The 16,406-nt window shown below is 35.6% G+C and overlaps 1 protein-coding gene across 4 annotated transcripts in view; it reads right to left on the minus strand.

Moving 5' to 3' along the window:
• ASAP1 (ArfGAP with SH3 domain, ankyrin repeat and PH domain 1) overlaps positions 1 to 16,406 on the minus strand; it is a 161,401-nt gene that overhangs the window by 49,309 nt on the left and 95,686 nt on the right. For all 4 annotated transcript variants that reach the window (XM_049827698.1, XM_049827688.1, XM_049827708.1 and 1 more), the window contains 8 exons: positions 16,312 to 16,386; positions 15,895 to 15,944; positions 13,534 to 13,663; positions 12,686 to 12,771; positions 11,834 to 11,909; positions 10,908 to 10,994; positions 4,289 to 4,389; positions 3,778 to 3,847 (listed from right to left, as the gene is read on the minus strand). In XM_049827698.1, the coding sequence (XP_049683655.1) occupies positions 3,778 to 3,847; positions 4,289 to 4,389; positions 10,908 to 10,994; positions 11,834 to 11,909; positions 12,686 to 12,771; positions 13,534 to 13,663; positions 15,895 to 15,944; positions 16,312 to 16,386 (675 nt within the window). The remainder of the gene's footprint in view (positions 1 to 3,777; positions 3,848 to 4,288; positions 4,390 to 10,907; positions 10,995 to 11,833; positions 11,910 to 12,685; positions 12,772 to 13,533; positions 13,664 to 15,894; positions 15,945 to 16,311; positions 16,387 to 16,406) is intronic.

Raw genomic sequence — 16,406 nt, forward strand, 5'->3', positions numbered from 1 at the left:
ATAAATACAGTTACTAACATTCTCTACTGTAATTAGGTTACTTAAGACATGATAACTAAACGTGTCTTCGGAGTATTTGGGGGTTATACAGGTTTAACAGAAACCATAGAGATACTGAATTAAAGTTACTACAGCTGGCAGATACAAACTGAACATGAGATGTCAGTTATCAGTAAATACTTCCGAACTGAGCTTTGGAAATTGTTCATGTTATAAATTGTAAACTAAAAGTAATGCAAAACCAGCAAACAAAAAAAATCTCGAAGTGCATTTCCCACATTGTCAAATGTTTGTCAGAACAAGCTCATGAACACAGTATTTTTGACACTTAAGGAGCAATGATTCCTTGAAGTAGTAAATATGCAATTGGAGTCTCAGTTTTCAAAATTTAGTCTTGAACAGACTGTCACAATCTGAACTTCTCATCATTGAAAACAAAATTACTTTCTTCTTGGCACTGCAACAGAAAAGAGCAAACAGACTGCTTTTACACAGCTACATACAAGACAAGGAAATCTACAATCAATAGCGCAATTCCAAGAATTCTAAATTGCCAAGTCTTGAGCTTGACAATATATGTTTGTTTGTTTGTTTTTTTAAATAAAGGTGATAACTGAACCATTACTAACCTAGGTATAAATAATTTCACTAAATGAGTCTTCAAAGGACGTGAGGATATGTTCCTAGCCATTAAAAAACCCAACACTCCAGCACAAAATGTAGTAACTTCCCTTTAACTTACTTAAGGTAGGTAGTTCACTTTAGACCCTGATACTCATGGCCACCATTGGAATTTGGGGCAAAGGGGGGAAAAAAGGCTGATGAAATGGGACCATCTCCTTCATCAAGAGTAACAGAAGTTACTCGTTTGCAACAAGTTTGTGTCATACTGCCGCAAGACAGTTTTAGGACTGCCTCCACCATGATAATGTTGTTGCTTCCACATGATTTAGGATTCCTAGGAAGATACTTCAGATATATGCCCAATTCCCAGAACTCACTATGATCAAAACTTCCCAAAATTTCACACTTTTACTTGAAAGCACTCAAAATGTTAACACATTTACTCCTCTGTCAGACTTTATCGATAGCATCTAACATCAAACACTTCCAAGTTTCCAAATTATGTGCTTCACAGATATACCATAACAATCCTTCTGAGCAAAACCAGTTGAAGTATTAATTGAAAAGTCTGTTCAATATATTTGCCATTTTCTTATAAAACTTTTGATTTAATACTTAGATGTATTTATCAACTATCATAAGCTATAGCAGTGGGAAAAAATAAGAAAAATTTTAGAAGGCTAAAGAAGAGTTCACTTACTTCATACAGTCCACAGGAAGTTTTGAAATCAATTCCAAGCTAGCCTTTATTCTCATTTTCTCACTCTGATTAGTTGAACAATTTTATTTTTTATACAAAATTAATGTGTAGGCATTAAAATGTTTTAAATAGTTAACAACCTATGTGGGAATAAAACATCTTTAATACAGACATCTATGTATGAGCTAGGTACTGGTCTTCCAGTACAGTCAACAGACAGAATTGAGTTTATAACAAGACATCTGACCAAACCTACTCAGACTCCTTTGACTACATTGACCAGCTCTCCAGTGGCGAAGAGAGGAGTCTACATGATCTTGCTCTGATGCAGACAGCTACACCATAGATGCTTAATTTTATTCAGATAATAAAACATCAAGGGCAGCAAGAAAAGCTTCTATAGGTATGTCGGTGATAAAAGGAAGACTAGGGAAAATGCAGGCCCTCTCCAGAAGGAAACAGGAGAGGCCTGGTTACCTGGGACATGGAGAAGGCTGAGGTACTCCATGACTTTTTTTGCTTCAGCCTTCACCTGGAAGTGCTTTGGCCATACCACCCAAGTCACAGAAGGCAAAGGCAGGGACTGGGAGAATGAAGAACCACCCACTGTAGGAGAAGATCAGGTCTGAGACCATCTAAGGAACCTGAAGATGCACAAGTCCATGGGACCCGATGAGATGCATCTGTGGGTCCTGAGCAACTGGCAGGTGAAGTGACTAAGCCACTATCCATCATATTTGAGAAGTTGTGGCAGTCCGACAAAGTTCCCAGTGACTGGAAAGGGGAAACATAACTCCCATTTTTAAGAAGGGAGAAAAGGAAGACCCAGGGAACTACAGGCCAGTCTCAATTCTGTGCCCTGCAATATCATGGAGCAGATCCTCCTGGAAACTGTGCTAAGGCACATGGAAAATAAGGAGATGATTGGTGACAGCCAACGTGGCTTCACTAAGGGCAAACTGTGCCTGAAAACTTTGGTGGGCTTCTATGACAGGATTACAGCTTTGCTGGATAAGGAAAGAGTAACAGATGTCATCTACCTGGACTTGCACAAAGCATTTGGCACTGTTCCACACAACATCCTTGTCTCTAAATTGGAGAGACATGGATGTGATGGATGGACCACTCGGTGGATACGGAATTGGCTGGATGGTCACACTCAGATTTGTGGTCAGCAGCTTGATGTCCTAATGAAAACCAGTGACAAGTGGTGTTCCTCAGGGGTTGGTATTGGGACCGGCGTTGTTTAACATTTGTCAGTGACATGGGTAGTGGGATTGAGTGCACCCTCAGCAAGTTCACTGTCAACACCAAGCTCTGTGGTGCGGTCAACACGCTTAAGGGAAGGGATGCCATCCAGAGGGACCTTGACAGCCTTGAGATGTGGGCCCATGTGAACCCCATGAAATTCAACAAGGCCAAGTGCAAGGTCCTGCGCATGGGTCAGGGCAATGCCAAGCACAGTTACAGGCTGGGCAATGAGTGGATTGAGAGCAGCCCTGTGGAGAAGGACTTGGGGGTATTAATGGATAAAAAGGTGAGTATGAGCCAGCAACATGCGCTTGCAGTCCAGAAAGCCAACCGTATCCTGGTCTGCATCAAAAGAATTGTGGCCAGCAGGTCAAGGGAGGTGATTCTCCCCTCTACTCTGCTCTCGTGAGACCCCACCTGGAGTACTGCATCCAGCTCTGGGGCCCCCAACATAAGGAAGACATGGACCTGCTCAAGTGGTTCCAGAGGAGGGCCATGAAGTTGATCAGGGGCTGGAGCACCTCCCCTATGAGGAAAGCCTGACAGAGTTGGGATTGTTCAGCTTGGAGAAGAGAATGCTCTAGGGAGACCTTACAGCAACCTTCCAGCACCTAAAGGGAACCTACATGAAAGATGAGGAGGGACTTTTTATCAGGGAGTGTAGCGATAGGAGAAGGGGTAATGGTTTTAAACTGAAAGAAAGAGGGTAGATTTAGATTAGATGTGAGGAAGAAATTCTTCACTGAGGGTGCTGAGACACTGGAACAGGTTGCCCAGTGAAGTTGTGGATGCCCCCCCTCTGGAAGCGTTCAAGGCCAGGTTGGATGGGGCTTTGAGCAACCTGGTCTAGTGGAAGGTGTCCCTGCCCATGGCAGTGGGGTTGGAACTAGGTGATCTTTAAGGTCTCTTTCAAACCAAAGCATTCTATGATTCTATGTAAGAACAGCTGTACTGCTCCATTTAATCTGAAGCACTGTTCCCACTAGTGGTCAGCAGCAGCAGACAATCAGGAAAAATTTTAACAGAGCAAGTGTAAGAATACTTTTGCAAGTCAGTCTCCAACTTCTGGTAATCCACAGAACTTCAACAGTCAAAACCAGAATTGGCATCTTTTTTGTAATAGCAGATTAACACCAACAGATTCACCAGGAAAGGATAATGTTAATTTATTATTTTAATAAAAAGGTATAAAAATAACTTACCGTTGCATGTGATATGGTAAGAATTCCATTTTTAACAGTGCACTTTCTTCTTTGCCATACTTTCCTTAACCTGCATAAGAACATCAACAACAACAAATTCAGTAACTAGAAACATTTTGAAAACACATGTTAATCCCATTAACATTTTGAGAAGATTAGCCTTGAGAAACAAACAGGTACAGTAAAAATTTTACTAAATGCCTCACCAAAAGTAACTTGGAAATTTATGACAGGTCTTAATCACCTTTTAGAGACTTATAAAGACAAGAGCTTTCTTTCTAATATGACTTTTTTTTTTTTTTTTTTTTTTTACAATTGCTTGTCATGCTTTGTATATATTTATACTATATTAAATTCAGATGTGTTCAGATTTGAACTGTGAAATTCTTGAGTACTTGTGGCACATGCATTACGAGAATGTGCCTTAAGCACCCACAGTAGAAAACAATAAATATCAGTGCATGGACATAGTAATGATTCTCACTATGTACTATGCGCTCCAAGAACATACCCATCACTCTTCTTTAAAAGATAACCTTTCTTCTCACTGCCATATTCCTTATTCCCCTGAAGCTGATGCATACTATATCCTCCTTGCCTGCTCTGTGAATCCTAAAAAAGGGAAAAACACCATGAACGTTTCCTGATGTGAACAGTAAGTTTTCTTAACCTTTAAGCCTATTCTATTTCTCTTCTCTACCACAATTTCACAAATTAATAAAGATTAAAAAAAGAGAAAACTCCTAATGCATGTTTTACATCCATAGGAGAGCTTGCTTTTACGTCATGTGACCTTGAACTAACTGCATGTTCCAAGATTCAATTACTTCATTATGCATTTGAAGTACAGTATGGATGCAAATATGCATCTCAAAACAATGACTTTTTAAAATACAGAAATTTAATATTGCATAATCTTATAATCAAAGAGTAAAAGGCTAAGATAAAATTTCAAGAAGAAAGCAACAGAATGTAGCATGCATATATACAGAAACACATATATAAACAAACAAAACCAAATGCTAATAATTACTATTTTTTTTATCCAATTAAAAATATGTATATAATTCATGAGTTTTAGTGAATGAAGTCAACTGAAATAACTTTTGGCCTGATCTAGTGAAACAATTAAGTGAAATGGATTAACTTGTTATAAGCACAGCAGAAAAAAAATATCCCCAAAAGTTCATTAAAACATTGACTTACTCTCCTAGACTTCGATCACGAAAGGCAAAAGCAATAGAGGAAAGAGAAAGCAAATAATTTAAAACAAGAATTATTATTTTATTTTAAAAACATGTTCCTTGAACATAAAATTTTATAGCCCCCATATCTAGTATAACAATTTTTCCCCTTCCTAACAACAGTACTAGAAAGAAGGCAAGAATTACTTTTTTAGGCACATTGGTGCTTTTTCTCATCAAGTAACAAAACATCATTAACAAAATTCTGTGCAACCCCACATATATGACATTGGCTTCAAAAAGCAACTAAGATGACTACAGGATCAAAATTTACTAAATGTCTTCCAGTCTTTATTGCATTTAAATGATAGCTATATTGTATCCTCCACCAAACTGGAGCTAATTCTGAATTTCCATTGAAAAAAGATCAGGCCCAAAGTTAACTTTCAATTTATGCAAATCTATATAAAAAGCTATAATTAAGGACACATTGATACAGTTTTAAATGTAGCTGTGAAACAACTGCCTGCAAAACACCTTACAAAATCCCACAAAAAGTCAAAAGAATGGGAAGTTCAATTACTCCCTTGGCAAAAACCTTTTCTCTTTCAAAGCAGAGTTTCTTAAAATTACCATAACCGATATATATTGAAGATTACTCCCTCTTATTTTATTCAGGGTCCTTACAACTGTTTTTCATTTTGTAACAAATTTGCCATAGGTGTTTAGAAAGAAGTGTTTTGGTAAAACTGGCAGTTGTGGTTGGAAGCAGCATGAAAGCTGCTACATGCAATGTGCTGTCAGCAGTGTTTACACCATCACAGTAAGCGGCTCATTTGTTATAAGTAAATTTCAAACCCCCATTGGAATTAGGGTCCATTCAGTATTAGCATAGGAAAGAATGTAATGAGATACAATTCCTGTGCCAAAGAGCATATCAAACGGAGATTTGGGGAAATAAAACAAAATGTAAAGAAATAGTTAACAAAACGGACACAAAACATGATTCTGAAGACTATCTATACTCAAAGTGATTAAGTTACATTCGTACCAATAATTCATATACAAAAATAGGGAATAGAAGCCTGTATTAAAGGCCTGGTTTCCTTTAAAATTTAAGCTCCTTAACATATAAGCATTTTTCAACATACAAAATAAATACTTTACACAATTAAAATTACACTAGTGTCCCTTAAAATATCTTCCCTAAAGCTTTAAACCATAGTCATTTTACAAAATCAGATCATTCTTGTGCAAAGTAATAGAAACTGCCATAACTTGATATGAAGACAGTACCATAGTGGTAACAAGAGACATTGCATATAACAGAGCCACAGTAAATTGTACTCTCTGTAGCGAAGCTACAGCACTAGCACTTCTGCACAACCACGGATTCAAAGATTGTCAAGATGTGCTTTTCCAAGAACCAGGTAACCGCAAAGATTACATTAACAGATTTTTCACCAATGAAAGGACAGGTATGCTAGCAAAACGTGTAAGAGCATTACAAGTTGTCCATAATGCTAAATAAACACCTTGAATGCATGCAACAGTAAAACAAGAGTTGCATTATGAGACCTTGAAAGTGTACAGAACAAGGTTAGCTCATTTAGTAAATTAGTGGTTTTTTCCTGAATGAAAGTATGGGTGCTGAAGAGTAATTTGTCCACACATACTGTTTTAAATTCAAGAAGATCCTAAATGCTTTGATGGATCAACAGCCACGCAGGAATCTCTTTTGTCATCTGTGGTAGGTAGCAAGTCAGTCTGAGATGGGTAGGAAGCCTCACTCATCTAATGGCAACTCCAAAGAGGTTAAAGGTGACAGAATTTACAATTTGGATAGGAATCACTAGTTTCAATTTCCTTCTCTTGCACAAAGGGTCAAAGAAACTTCAGACTACACACAACCAGAGCCTCAATTTTATTATTTCAAACTGTTTCCCTGCCAAAGCAATTTGTACTAAGAGTACTTCTAAATTTTTACAAATCCACCAGAGAAAATCCCGTTCATTTCATGTTCATTATTTCCATTAATCCATAAATTTTCCAGCAGTGACATTCTAATGCACTAATATAAGGGGGAAAATGTGTTCTTAACCTCAAACAACCAGGCCAGCTTTACATACTTGAAGATTCAGATATACACAGTGATGGAGAACTTACTGCTGTAACTCAGGCTGTGTATCTTCAAGTTTCGTTGTCACTTAACTAATGAGTAATGAATGCTGGCATACTATTTCAGGATTAAAACAGTGAATACCTAAATAACAGAGACATTGTTTTATCAAGCTCCTCAGTATCTGCCAGCATCATTACACTCTGACTCACGTAATGTAGGAGAATCACATGAGTGAAAGTCCTCATGTTGGCTTTGAAAGAGACACTTGAACATCAATGTGATCAAATGGTTATTTTATCCAAAATAGTGGATTCTTTCATTAAAGCAGATCTCTCTCTCCCATGATTTTCCTGGATATCTGAGAATCACAATATTGCTTCCTTTTTCTTCTAAGACACAACTTCAATTCTCTTCAAGCCAAACACTTTATTTTTATATTTATCATATAACCTTTTATACAGATATCACACATGCACACACAAGTTTTTTCAAGTCCTAGGATTTGTCTACACTATAATGAAAGTCACAAAAGTTGCCTAGTTTATTTTGCTGATGCCTGTGAAGCTACTTTATTACAACATGTATCTAAGTTTCAGAATTTCATTTATTTTTTATATTTTCAATGAGGTTACTTTCCACTGAAGCAGAGTAATTTTTACTACACATCCAGGAAAAAACAAAAAAAACAAACACTATATTTCATTCAGTTATTCTACCTCATAATACTCTGTGAGCAACTTTTGAAACTTGACTTGTACTGTATGCAGCCATGTATATGCAATACACAGCATCAAAGAACAACCTGTTTGTCCTACTTTATTTCTGAGATCTGGCTGATTACCAAGTAGCTTGAACTTAACAGAATACGCAGCAGCCAGGAGAGAAAGAGGTATTTTTCTTTGCTTCCCAGATAACCAGCTTGTGGAAGAAAAAGGTACCTGAGGAGAGAGCAGGTCTTGTTCCTCTGTGTGTTGGGAATCAATCCATAAAACACTTTAGAATTTAAAGTTACTTCCAAACAGGTCTTGAAATCTAATGTTCTCTGTTCAACTTTTGGGGGTGAGGATGGAGAACGAGCATAAGTCACCTTCACAGTGATTTAGATACTAGGAAGATTACAGATGTAACACATTTATGGGAAGCTCTGTAAGTATTATGGAAGATATCTAGCAGGTCCATGTGCACATTGGGGATAGAAGGAAAAACAAATACCAAACAGAGCACTGGAAAAGACTGTAGACCATGAGGTAAAGGAAAACTGAGTACTAGAAAGCTGGCAGGTCTTACAATAAATTGGGATCTATTCAAAGGTGCTCTGTAGTGCTCCTGTCATCATTTGTGACAAAGAAATTCTAAAAACCATGCATAGTGTGTTGTAAGGTTGTGTTGTCCTTCAGAACGATGGGATTAAAGATGCCTTCTAGCCATAACGTACATTACATTACAAAAGCACACATAGGCAAGTATTCAAAAGAAAAGAACCACCACCACCACACTGTAAGGAATGACTCATCAATCATTCCTTACTAATTGTGATTCCACTTGAAATAATTTTCTAACTTCAAGCCATTTATCTACACACAGTAGCTATAATCACAACGTGCTACCTACAAAATTACATGAAAGCCCATAAAAATATTTTACTTGCCCCAGTTACTAAAGTCTTATTTTTGAAGCAGTTCCAAAAGAATTCCAGGAAAGTAAACATCAGTAAGCTTCACAGCATACAGGGAAGACTAATGAAAACTACTTTTAAGAGTACATTTAGTATTATATATACTGGAAAAATCAGTGCAGCTTTTGTACAGAAAGGTTATGTCTCAAAAATCTCCTGGAGTTCTCTGAAGAAATCGGTAACTAGATACACATGAGAAATCAGACTGATACAGCGTACCTGGACTTTCAATGGGCACTTAAGTGTTTCTTGTGAAAGAGAAAGAATTACATTGCTCACGGACAAGAAGAAAAGTCCTCAAATGAGCTAACAAGTTAAAAGCAGGAAACAAACAAAAGAGTTTCACAGAAAGCTGTGCCAGCACATGTGGTATCTAACACTAGAACAGTCTGGAAAAGGGTGAACAGTAAACTGTCAAAGTTTGCTGAATGGTATTAAATTATTCAGGATACCCAAGAAAGGCTGACTGAAGAATTTCTCAAGGACCTCACAGTAGTGAGTAACTTGACAATAAATGACAGGTGAAGATCAGCATAAACAAATGCAAAGTGATGCAGGGGCGGGAAATAAGATACTGTGAGTTGACTATTAAGATTCAGAAACAGAATGATATGGTTATAGCTTTACAGCTGATTAAATGTTACACACCACCTTCTCTGCACTAAGCACTGGTCAAAAAGCAAGTCGATGTTAGGACTTGGATGAAAAAAAAAGATCAGAAATGATCTAGTGATGCTATCATAAATTCACAAGTACTCCCATCTTGAGTACGGTATGCAGATCTAAAAGTTCAAAACAAAAGGAAAAAGATTTTTCCACACAACACATAGTGATGGTGGGAAAGACACAGCTATAACAGAAGCTGATAGTTTACACTGCTTCAAAAAGCAACTGCACAAATTCAAAGAAAGGAAATCCATAGGATGGTGGAGAGACTGCGAGGAGAGTCAAACTACTAATGGGAGGGTATTCTGGGGAAGTATCAGTGTTTATTGCCCTGCATTATATTCTAAACATCCATGATTGATCACTGTTGGAAACTTGGTTGACTCAGTACCTCTGATTCCAAGTTATATTCTTATGTATATTTGATAATAGCAATACTGCCCAATCATATATATATGATCATGTATATGCAGCAGAATGGCATGTCTGATGTTTAATAATAATAACTTTTTAATAAATATTTAATAATCTGAGTAGACACCTAGCAAATACTAATGTTTTATTTACCTAAGAGAAAACTGAACAGAGAGTAAGTGATCTTTTCCTAAAGGAAAGCCACTCCCTCTCCTCCACTCGCCCACCCCCACACACTCAGCTTCACCACAGGATGTTCAGTATTTCTGACTCTCAGGCACTACAATTTGGAAAAAGTCACAATATTATCTCAGGTAAAAGCTGTTTTATATATTATGTCCTATCTCCTAGTTCAAGAAGTATTCCAGAATATTTACAATAGACATTGCGTGTTGCCCCTTCACTTCTAATACCAGTGCAATTGATGATGTATTTTTAACTGCCCTGTCTCAGCCTCTGCCATCTGGTTAACATACATATTTTCTTCCTTATGATATAGTACTAGCAAAAGGGGTTTTTTGAAGGAGAACATCATTACAAAATCCACGTGAGTTAGCAGATGAATAGTAATATGGAAACCATAAATAAAGGCAAGCCTCCAGTTCTTGTTCTGGCTTATTCAGGAACACCTAGGTCAGGAAAATCCTCAACACAGTCTGGCTGGAGGATGGCAGGACATAAGAAAGAACTGTGCACCCCATCCCTTTATATTTTTTCCTGAACACTCATTCTGTATCATTGTCAAGGACAGGATACTGGTCTAGATGAAGCATTTATCTGATCTATTACAACTGTTCTTACAGTACATTAAAAAAGTACATTAAAAAAATACAAAATTACATAAAAAAAGAAATAATTTTTCATATATAAAACAGAAACAGAAAATTAATCTAAAACTATTGTTTATTTATATGTAGTTAAACATTCTAAATATTAGTTTTGTCATAATGTTCAAAGTCCAATTCTTCTGAAGCAGTAACTATACAAATTGAACATCAATTAAACAAACTTCTGAATACAGAATTCATAAATTGACATGATCTCCGAGAATAACGTCTAAATTATTTACCTCCTTCTGATCAAGCTGCAGAGAAGATTTTATCAAATCACGAAGAGCAGTAAGTTGTTTCTTTTCTTCATCTTGTGTCTGCTTTATCTATGAAAAGACATTGCCATTATATGGTTTCTGGATGCAACATTAATTTTAATTTTTTATGCATTCCAATATACCATTTTAGATGTCCTGAACAACCAGCTCAACTACTCTGTGTTTCTGTAATATTTGAGCCTATTTTCATGGACTAGTCCATTCTAATGTATTCACCTTCTATGCACGTATTAGTTGAAAAGCAAGCCAAAATGAATGTACAACTCTGCATGCTCTGTTCTGTTATGCTTTAAAGGTTCATTCTATCTAATGCAACTAAAATAGTCTCTGAAATAATAATTAAATAACTCCAATAAGCTTGACAGATGATTTAAGGAATGAAAATACAGTTTAATTTAGCCACAAACTACAATATTAAATAGGATTATTGTAATTCTGATTATAGAATACAGAAGAACTTGGGTGACAAGTGGGCTTTGATTCCACATTATTACTTGCCTTCAATGAACATCACAAGTTAATTCATTTAAAAACTATGGTGCTATCATCAAGCAGTTCGGTTTTGAAAAACGAAAGTGGTAGCTAAAATTGGTGGTAATAATGTAATCTAATTCAAAGATTCCCACTTTAAATTAGTTTTATTTTAATGCAACATTAAATTAGTAGTAGAATGAAAGCTACTTTTCCTAATAACTGTAAAACAGAATACAAAGTTTAAAATAGCCAAGATTTTTTTCCTCCGTCTAGCTAATTCAAAATTACAAAGAACACACTTTTCATTTATAAGATAGAAATAAAATATACACCTTTGTAGTCATACCTAAAATGTATTCATATATAAAAATAATTCCATTTTAAGACATTAAACTATTTATAAGTAAACTTACGTTATATAAGTCAGCAGCCAACTTTTCTATATATTGTTTAAGTTTATCAGCTGTTTTCAAGCCATCTTGGAAGAAACTATAATGAAAAACACCTGTGATTTACCAGGAATACATATAATTCATAACACAAAGTAGATTGTCTTGTGGAGAAAAACAGCAAAACCAATATCCAGCTCTTCCCATGTTCCGAAACACAAAGCAAACAAAAGAAAAACCCACCCCCAAAAAACAACAAAAACCCCTCTTCCTAGTAGTTTTAAAGTACAGTATCTTTCAGCAATGGAGATATACCATTGTGACTTTAACATATACCAAATTAGACAGAATATAGCTTAGCTTATTTTTATCACTGTTAGTCAATATGTTTCCCCTTAGTAATTTCCAGAATCTTTTTCCTGTGTTTAACTTCAGTAAGAGTTCATGTATGTTTGCCTCTGTGGTTCTACTGATGACAAGGTTCTATCTTACCAGTTTCACCTCAAGAAATTTCAAAGAAATTACTGGCTTTCACAATGGTTTTAAAATTTGCATAAAAACCTAAACCTGTTAAATAGAATAAACAAGCTATTTCTAAAATTACATTCTAGATCTATGCCTTGGGAACCAAATTTAATTTTGTACGCAGCATGCAAGGTTTTCCCATGGCCTCTTTCTCCATCACTCCCCTGCCCCACTCACCTCCATACTCTCTACTGAAAGACTACAGCCTAATAAGATGACATTGCAGACACCTAGAAGACTACAATTATGATAAATATTCCTGATGTAACCAAAACAAATTCAAAACAAAGGGGAACAAACACTTGTGTGAAAAAGAAAATTGCAACTAAAGATTAAAAGCATTGCACTTACTTGCATTGTGCATGATAGTACTTAATAAGGTTCTGCAGAAGGTCCACACCTTTTTTTGTCTTGATTTCATTAACCTTAATAAGATACTGCATAGACAGTGAAAAACAGGTTGATAATCATGCCTCATAACCTTCAACAGTTTTCAATCGATAAAACATCATTTGGTCTGTGAATTAATTATCTCTCTATTTAACCTGGGTGCTGACTCATAAGCCACCAGTCCACCACAGTTAAGCAAAATATAAAACAGATAACAGTTTATTTGGCCATTCCTAAAAAATTCAAACACCCCAAACCATAAAACCAATTCAGGAAAAAGTTGCATCTTTTATAATTGTCTGAAGATGTCCCTTTTTGAATGCTACCGTAGTAATTGATGAAATATTCTAAAAATATAAATACTATGCAATTTAAAGTAAACACAACTAAAACATAATAGAGAACTATTAATATAAAAAGCAGTTTTATGGAACTAAAGTATCACTATCATTATCAGTTCATTATAAAGGCTGCAGAAAGCATGTTGGAAGAAAGGTATCAAAAATACTTCCTGAACTGCTCGACCATAAATCTGAAAAGAAATATTACCATAGCCAATATTTTCAGCCCAAGAACCTTAGCATAATAATCTAAAAAAAAAAAAAAAAAAAAAAAGGAATAAAACAAAAAGACAAGTTTTGTACAGAGTTGCTAAAATAATTATCTTCATATTGCTGTACTATGTGACACTGAAATAATTTCTTCTCTCCACCCCCATTAAACAACAGAGTAGATTTCACCACCTTTAAGGCCCACAAAGTACTTTTAAGTTATGGTGTCATAATTAAAAGCTGAAACTCGTTTCTTACTTCACACATCTGTAGCTGAAATAGCCGCCTTTCCTTCTCCATTTCCTCTGCTATCTCAGCTCCTGTTATTTCAGTTCTTATCATCCCATGCTGTTTTGCATGTTCTCTTTTTTCCTTTTCAATTTTTGTACTGAAATTTTAATTAGAAAACATTTTAGAAAATTTATTCTACTATCCTGTGACCTAATATTATTTAGGAAAAAAATAATAACAAAAAAATATTAAAGAAGACATTCTGAAGATGAGTTCCTCTATGATACCAAATCCTATATATTTTTAGTAAGTGTGCAGAAGTAATGGAGTGATGAAGTTGCCCCTCCTTCCTTTCATCCTTTAAGTTTTTTCTCTAGTTGGTGTACTACTTGGCAGGGATGGGGGAGAATTCTCATTCTTTCTATGATGTGCTCCGTAGTCTTCATCTCTACATACTGCACTGGAAAGTATACATAAGGAACTACTGACTTGGCAGGAAAGTGGCAGAATAATGTAATCAAATATGTTCCATGCTTGTAAGACAGGAGTTAAGAAAAACAATAAGATAGCATATGAAGTTTACCACCTATGCTAAATGATGACTTCCAGTCATGATTTCAGAGAAAGCCAACACCAAAATTCTGAAATAATAAAATGCAAATATGGAACTAAGAGGCCATCCTGAGACTTTATTTAGAGCTTTACAGTGGGGCTGTCCTTACGTATCTACTCTGCAAACTAACTGGATACTCCATTTTTAAGCAAACTTAGATGTCCAATAGAAAAATCTAAACGATTTTCATTTTTCTTTTTAAAAAAGAAATTACCTTTCTTCTCTAGCAGCGTTTTTGAGAAAAGTAAACACTGAAGCTGTACTTCGTAAAACAGGTGAGAAAGCACTGTGTGTTTATTAGACTGGTACCCCTTGCCGGGGGGGGGGGGGGGGGGGGAATAAAAAAATGTAATAAGGATTAATTTATTTGGTTTTGAACTCTGCTTTTCTCCAACTAAGGAAAGCATAATGTTTGCAGGTAGAGCAAAGCACTTTTCAGCACTGTGCCTCTAAACTTGATTTGATATTTGGTCTTGAACAAATTCTGGGAAATGGGGTTCTGTGAGAAGTTTAAGGGACACCTCCTTCTTGGTTTTAAGAAGCCCAACTGAAATTTGCTCACAAGAGGGGAGAAAAAAAATAAAAAAAAACAAAACCGAAAATAACCAGACAACAGGCACCTTTCTGTAAACTTTCCAAATTCAGAACAGAATCCCACAGATTCCATGTATTGAGTCTGAATGGGACACCTTTGTCTCCTAAATTCTGTTTAATGTCATTCAGCATAAATAGGCTGGCAAAAATATCCCTGATTTTACTTATAGCAATTTGAGAGGCAGAAATATATATATTTTTTAACCAGTTTGCTGCCTATGGAAAACTATTCAATATTTTTGCAAAATATGCAATATCTGTAAGAACTAAATAACTAAAAAGCAACAAAAAAACCAATTCTGCATGTAAATCTGAATGTTTAACTGAGTACAATGATGTGATTTTGGGACAGCAATCTTCTTTTTGCCTTAGATTAGTAATAACCTCATTTCAGTTCAGTTGTTCACAGGGATTTAACATTGTAATGAACTCTGAAGGCAAAAGTTACTATAAGTAGGTAAGAAAATTATGCCAAAAATAAATGTTTCAGCAGTTCTTAGTGGCCTGACTTTTTCTTTCATTCCTTTTTTCCCCTCCTGGTTAGACAGAAATGAAACAAAGCTAATAATAGGATTAAAAAGGGGAATAAATGGAAGGATACAAAATATGAATTAACTCCTGAGAGCTCTTGAATTCTGATAAAGCAACCTGCCCATCTCTTCCTTGATAGCATTCTGAACCATTCCACAAACAGTTCTGCGACTATGATACTACTCGTTTCCAACCTTCTATTTTTATAAATCATTCTTTAGCCATAGAATACAGGTATTATAGCAAGAAAATATTTTTAAAACCACAGGTATTTTAGAAGTCACACCAACTGCACTAAAATTCTTGCCTCTGGAAAACATACAGTTCTGCAATACAGGACAACATATAAATCTCATAATTTTTACTATCGATAGATTTTATTTATATGGTTATAAGAACGTGTAAATGCCATCTTAAGTCTCCACAATTCACTTTACAACATTCAGTATCTAAGCATGAGGTACCTTCTTTACACTAAAGAAACACTGGGCAGTCATTTAACTACTTCACATAAAAATACTTTCTTTCTATTAGTGCAGAAGAGATACCTTGCTTGTATTCATATTTGCATCCACAGATACAGTACATCATTTGCGACCAGGAGGCAAGAGAATAATAAAAAAAAAAAAAAGAGGGAGAAAAATACTTACAATTTGGTTTCATAATCCTTCCAGGCTTTGTCAAAAGGCTTTTTGAGGTCCTTAGGAAACAGAAAATTTGTTTAGAACATTTTAAAAACTTTGTCTCTATAGTTAAGTTATCAAGTTATAAATAGCAACAAAAAATACTGTTCTCTTTTAAAACTTTTCAGACAGCAGTTGGAAAAAAACCCTATTTTTGAATCTTGTAAAGTACTGCTTTCCTGTGCCTGTTAAGACAAGAATTTATAATGAAATTCTAAAGCAGCATCACAATCACGTCAATTTTGAACTTGTTCTTTGGACTACAAACAGAATATTAATGGATGCCAACATAACAAATAATCTGATGGGTGAATGGAAAACAGTCACAAGACAGCTGAACCTGAAAACATTTCCCTAAATAAAAAGTTAGTTTTCAACACTTACCCCTTTAACACCTTTTAAGTCTCCTTTTAAGAGAGAATCCAAAGTGAATATAACATTGTGGCTTAAACCCTGGAGCTAAAAAGAAAAAGATTATA

The sequence above is a fragment of the Accipiter gentilis genome, chromosome 2 (assembly GCF_929443795.1).
Source record: "Accipiter gentilis chromosome 2, bAccGen1.1, whole genome shotgun sequence".
NCBI classification, from domain to species: Eukaryota; Metazoa; Chordata; class Aves; order Accipitriformes; family Accipitridae; genus Astur; species Astur gentilis.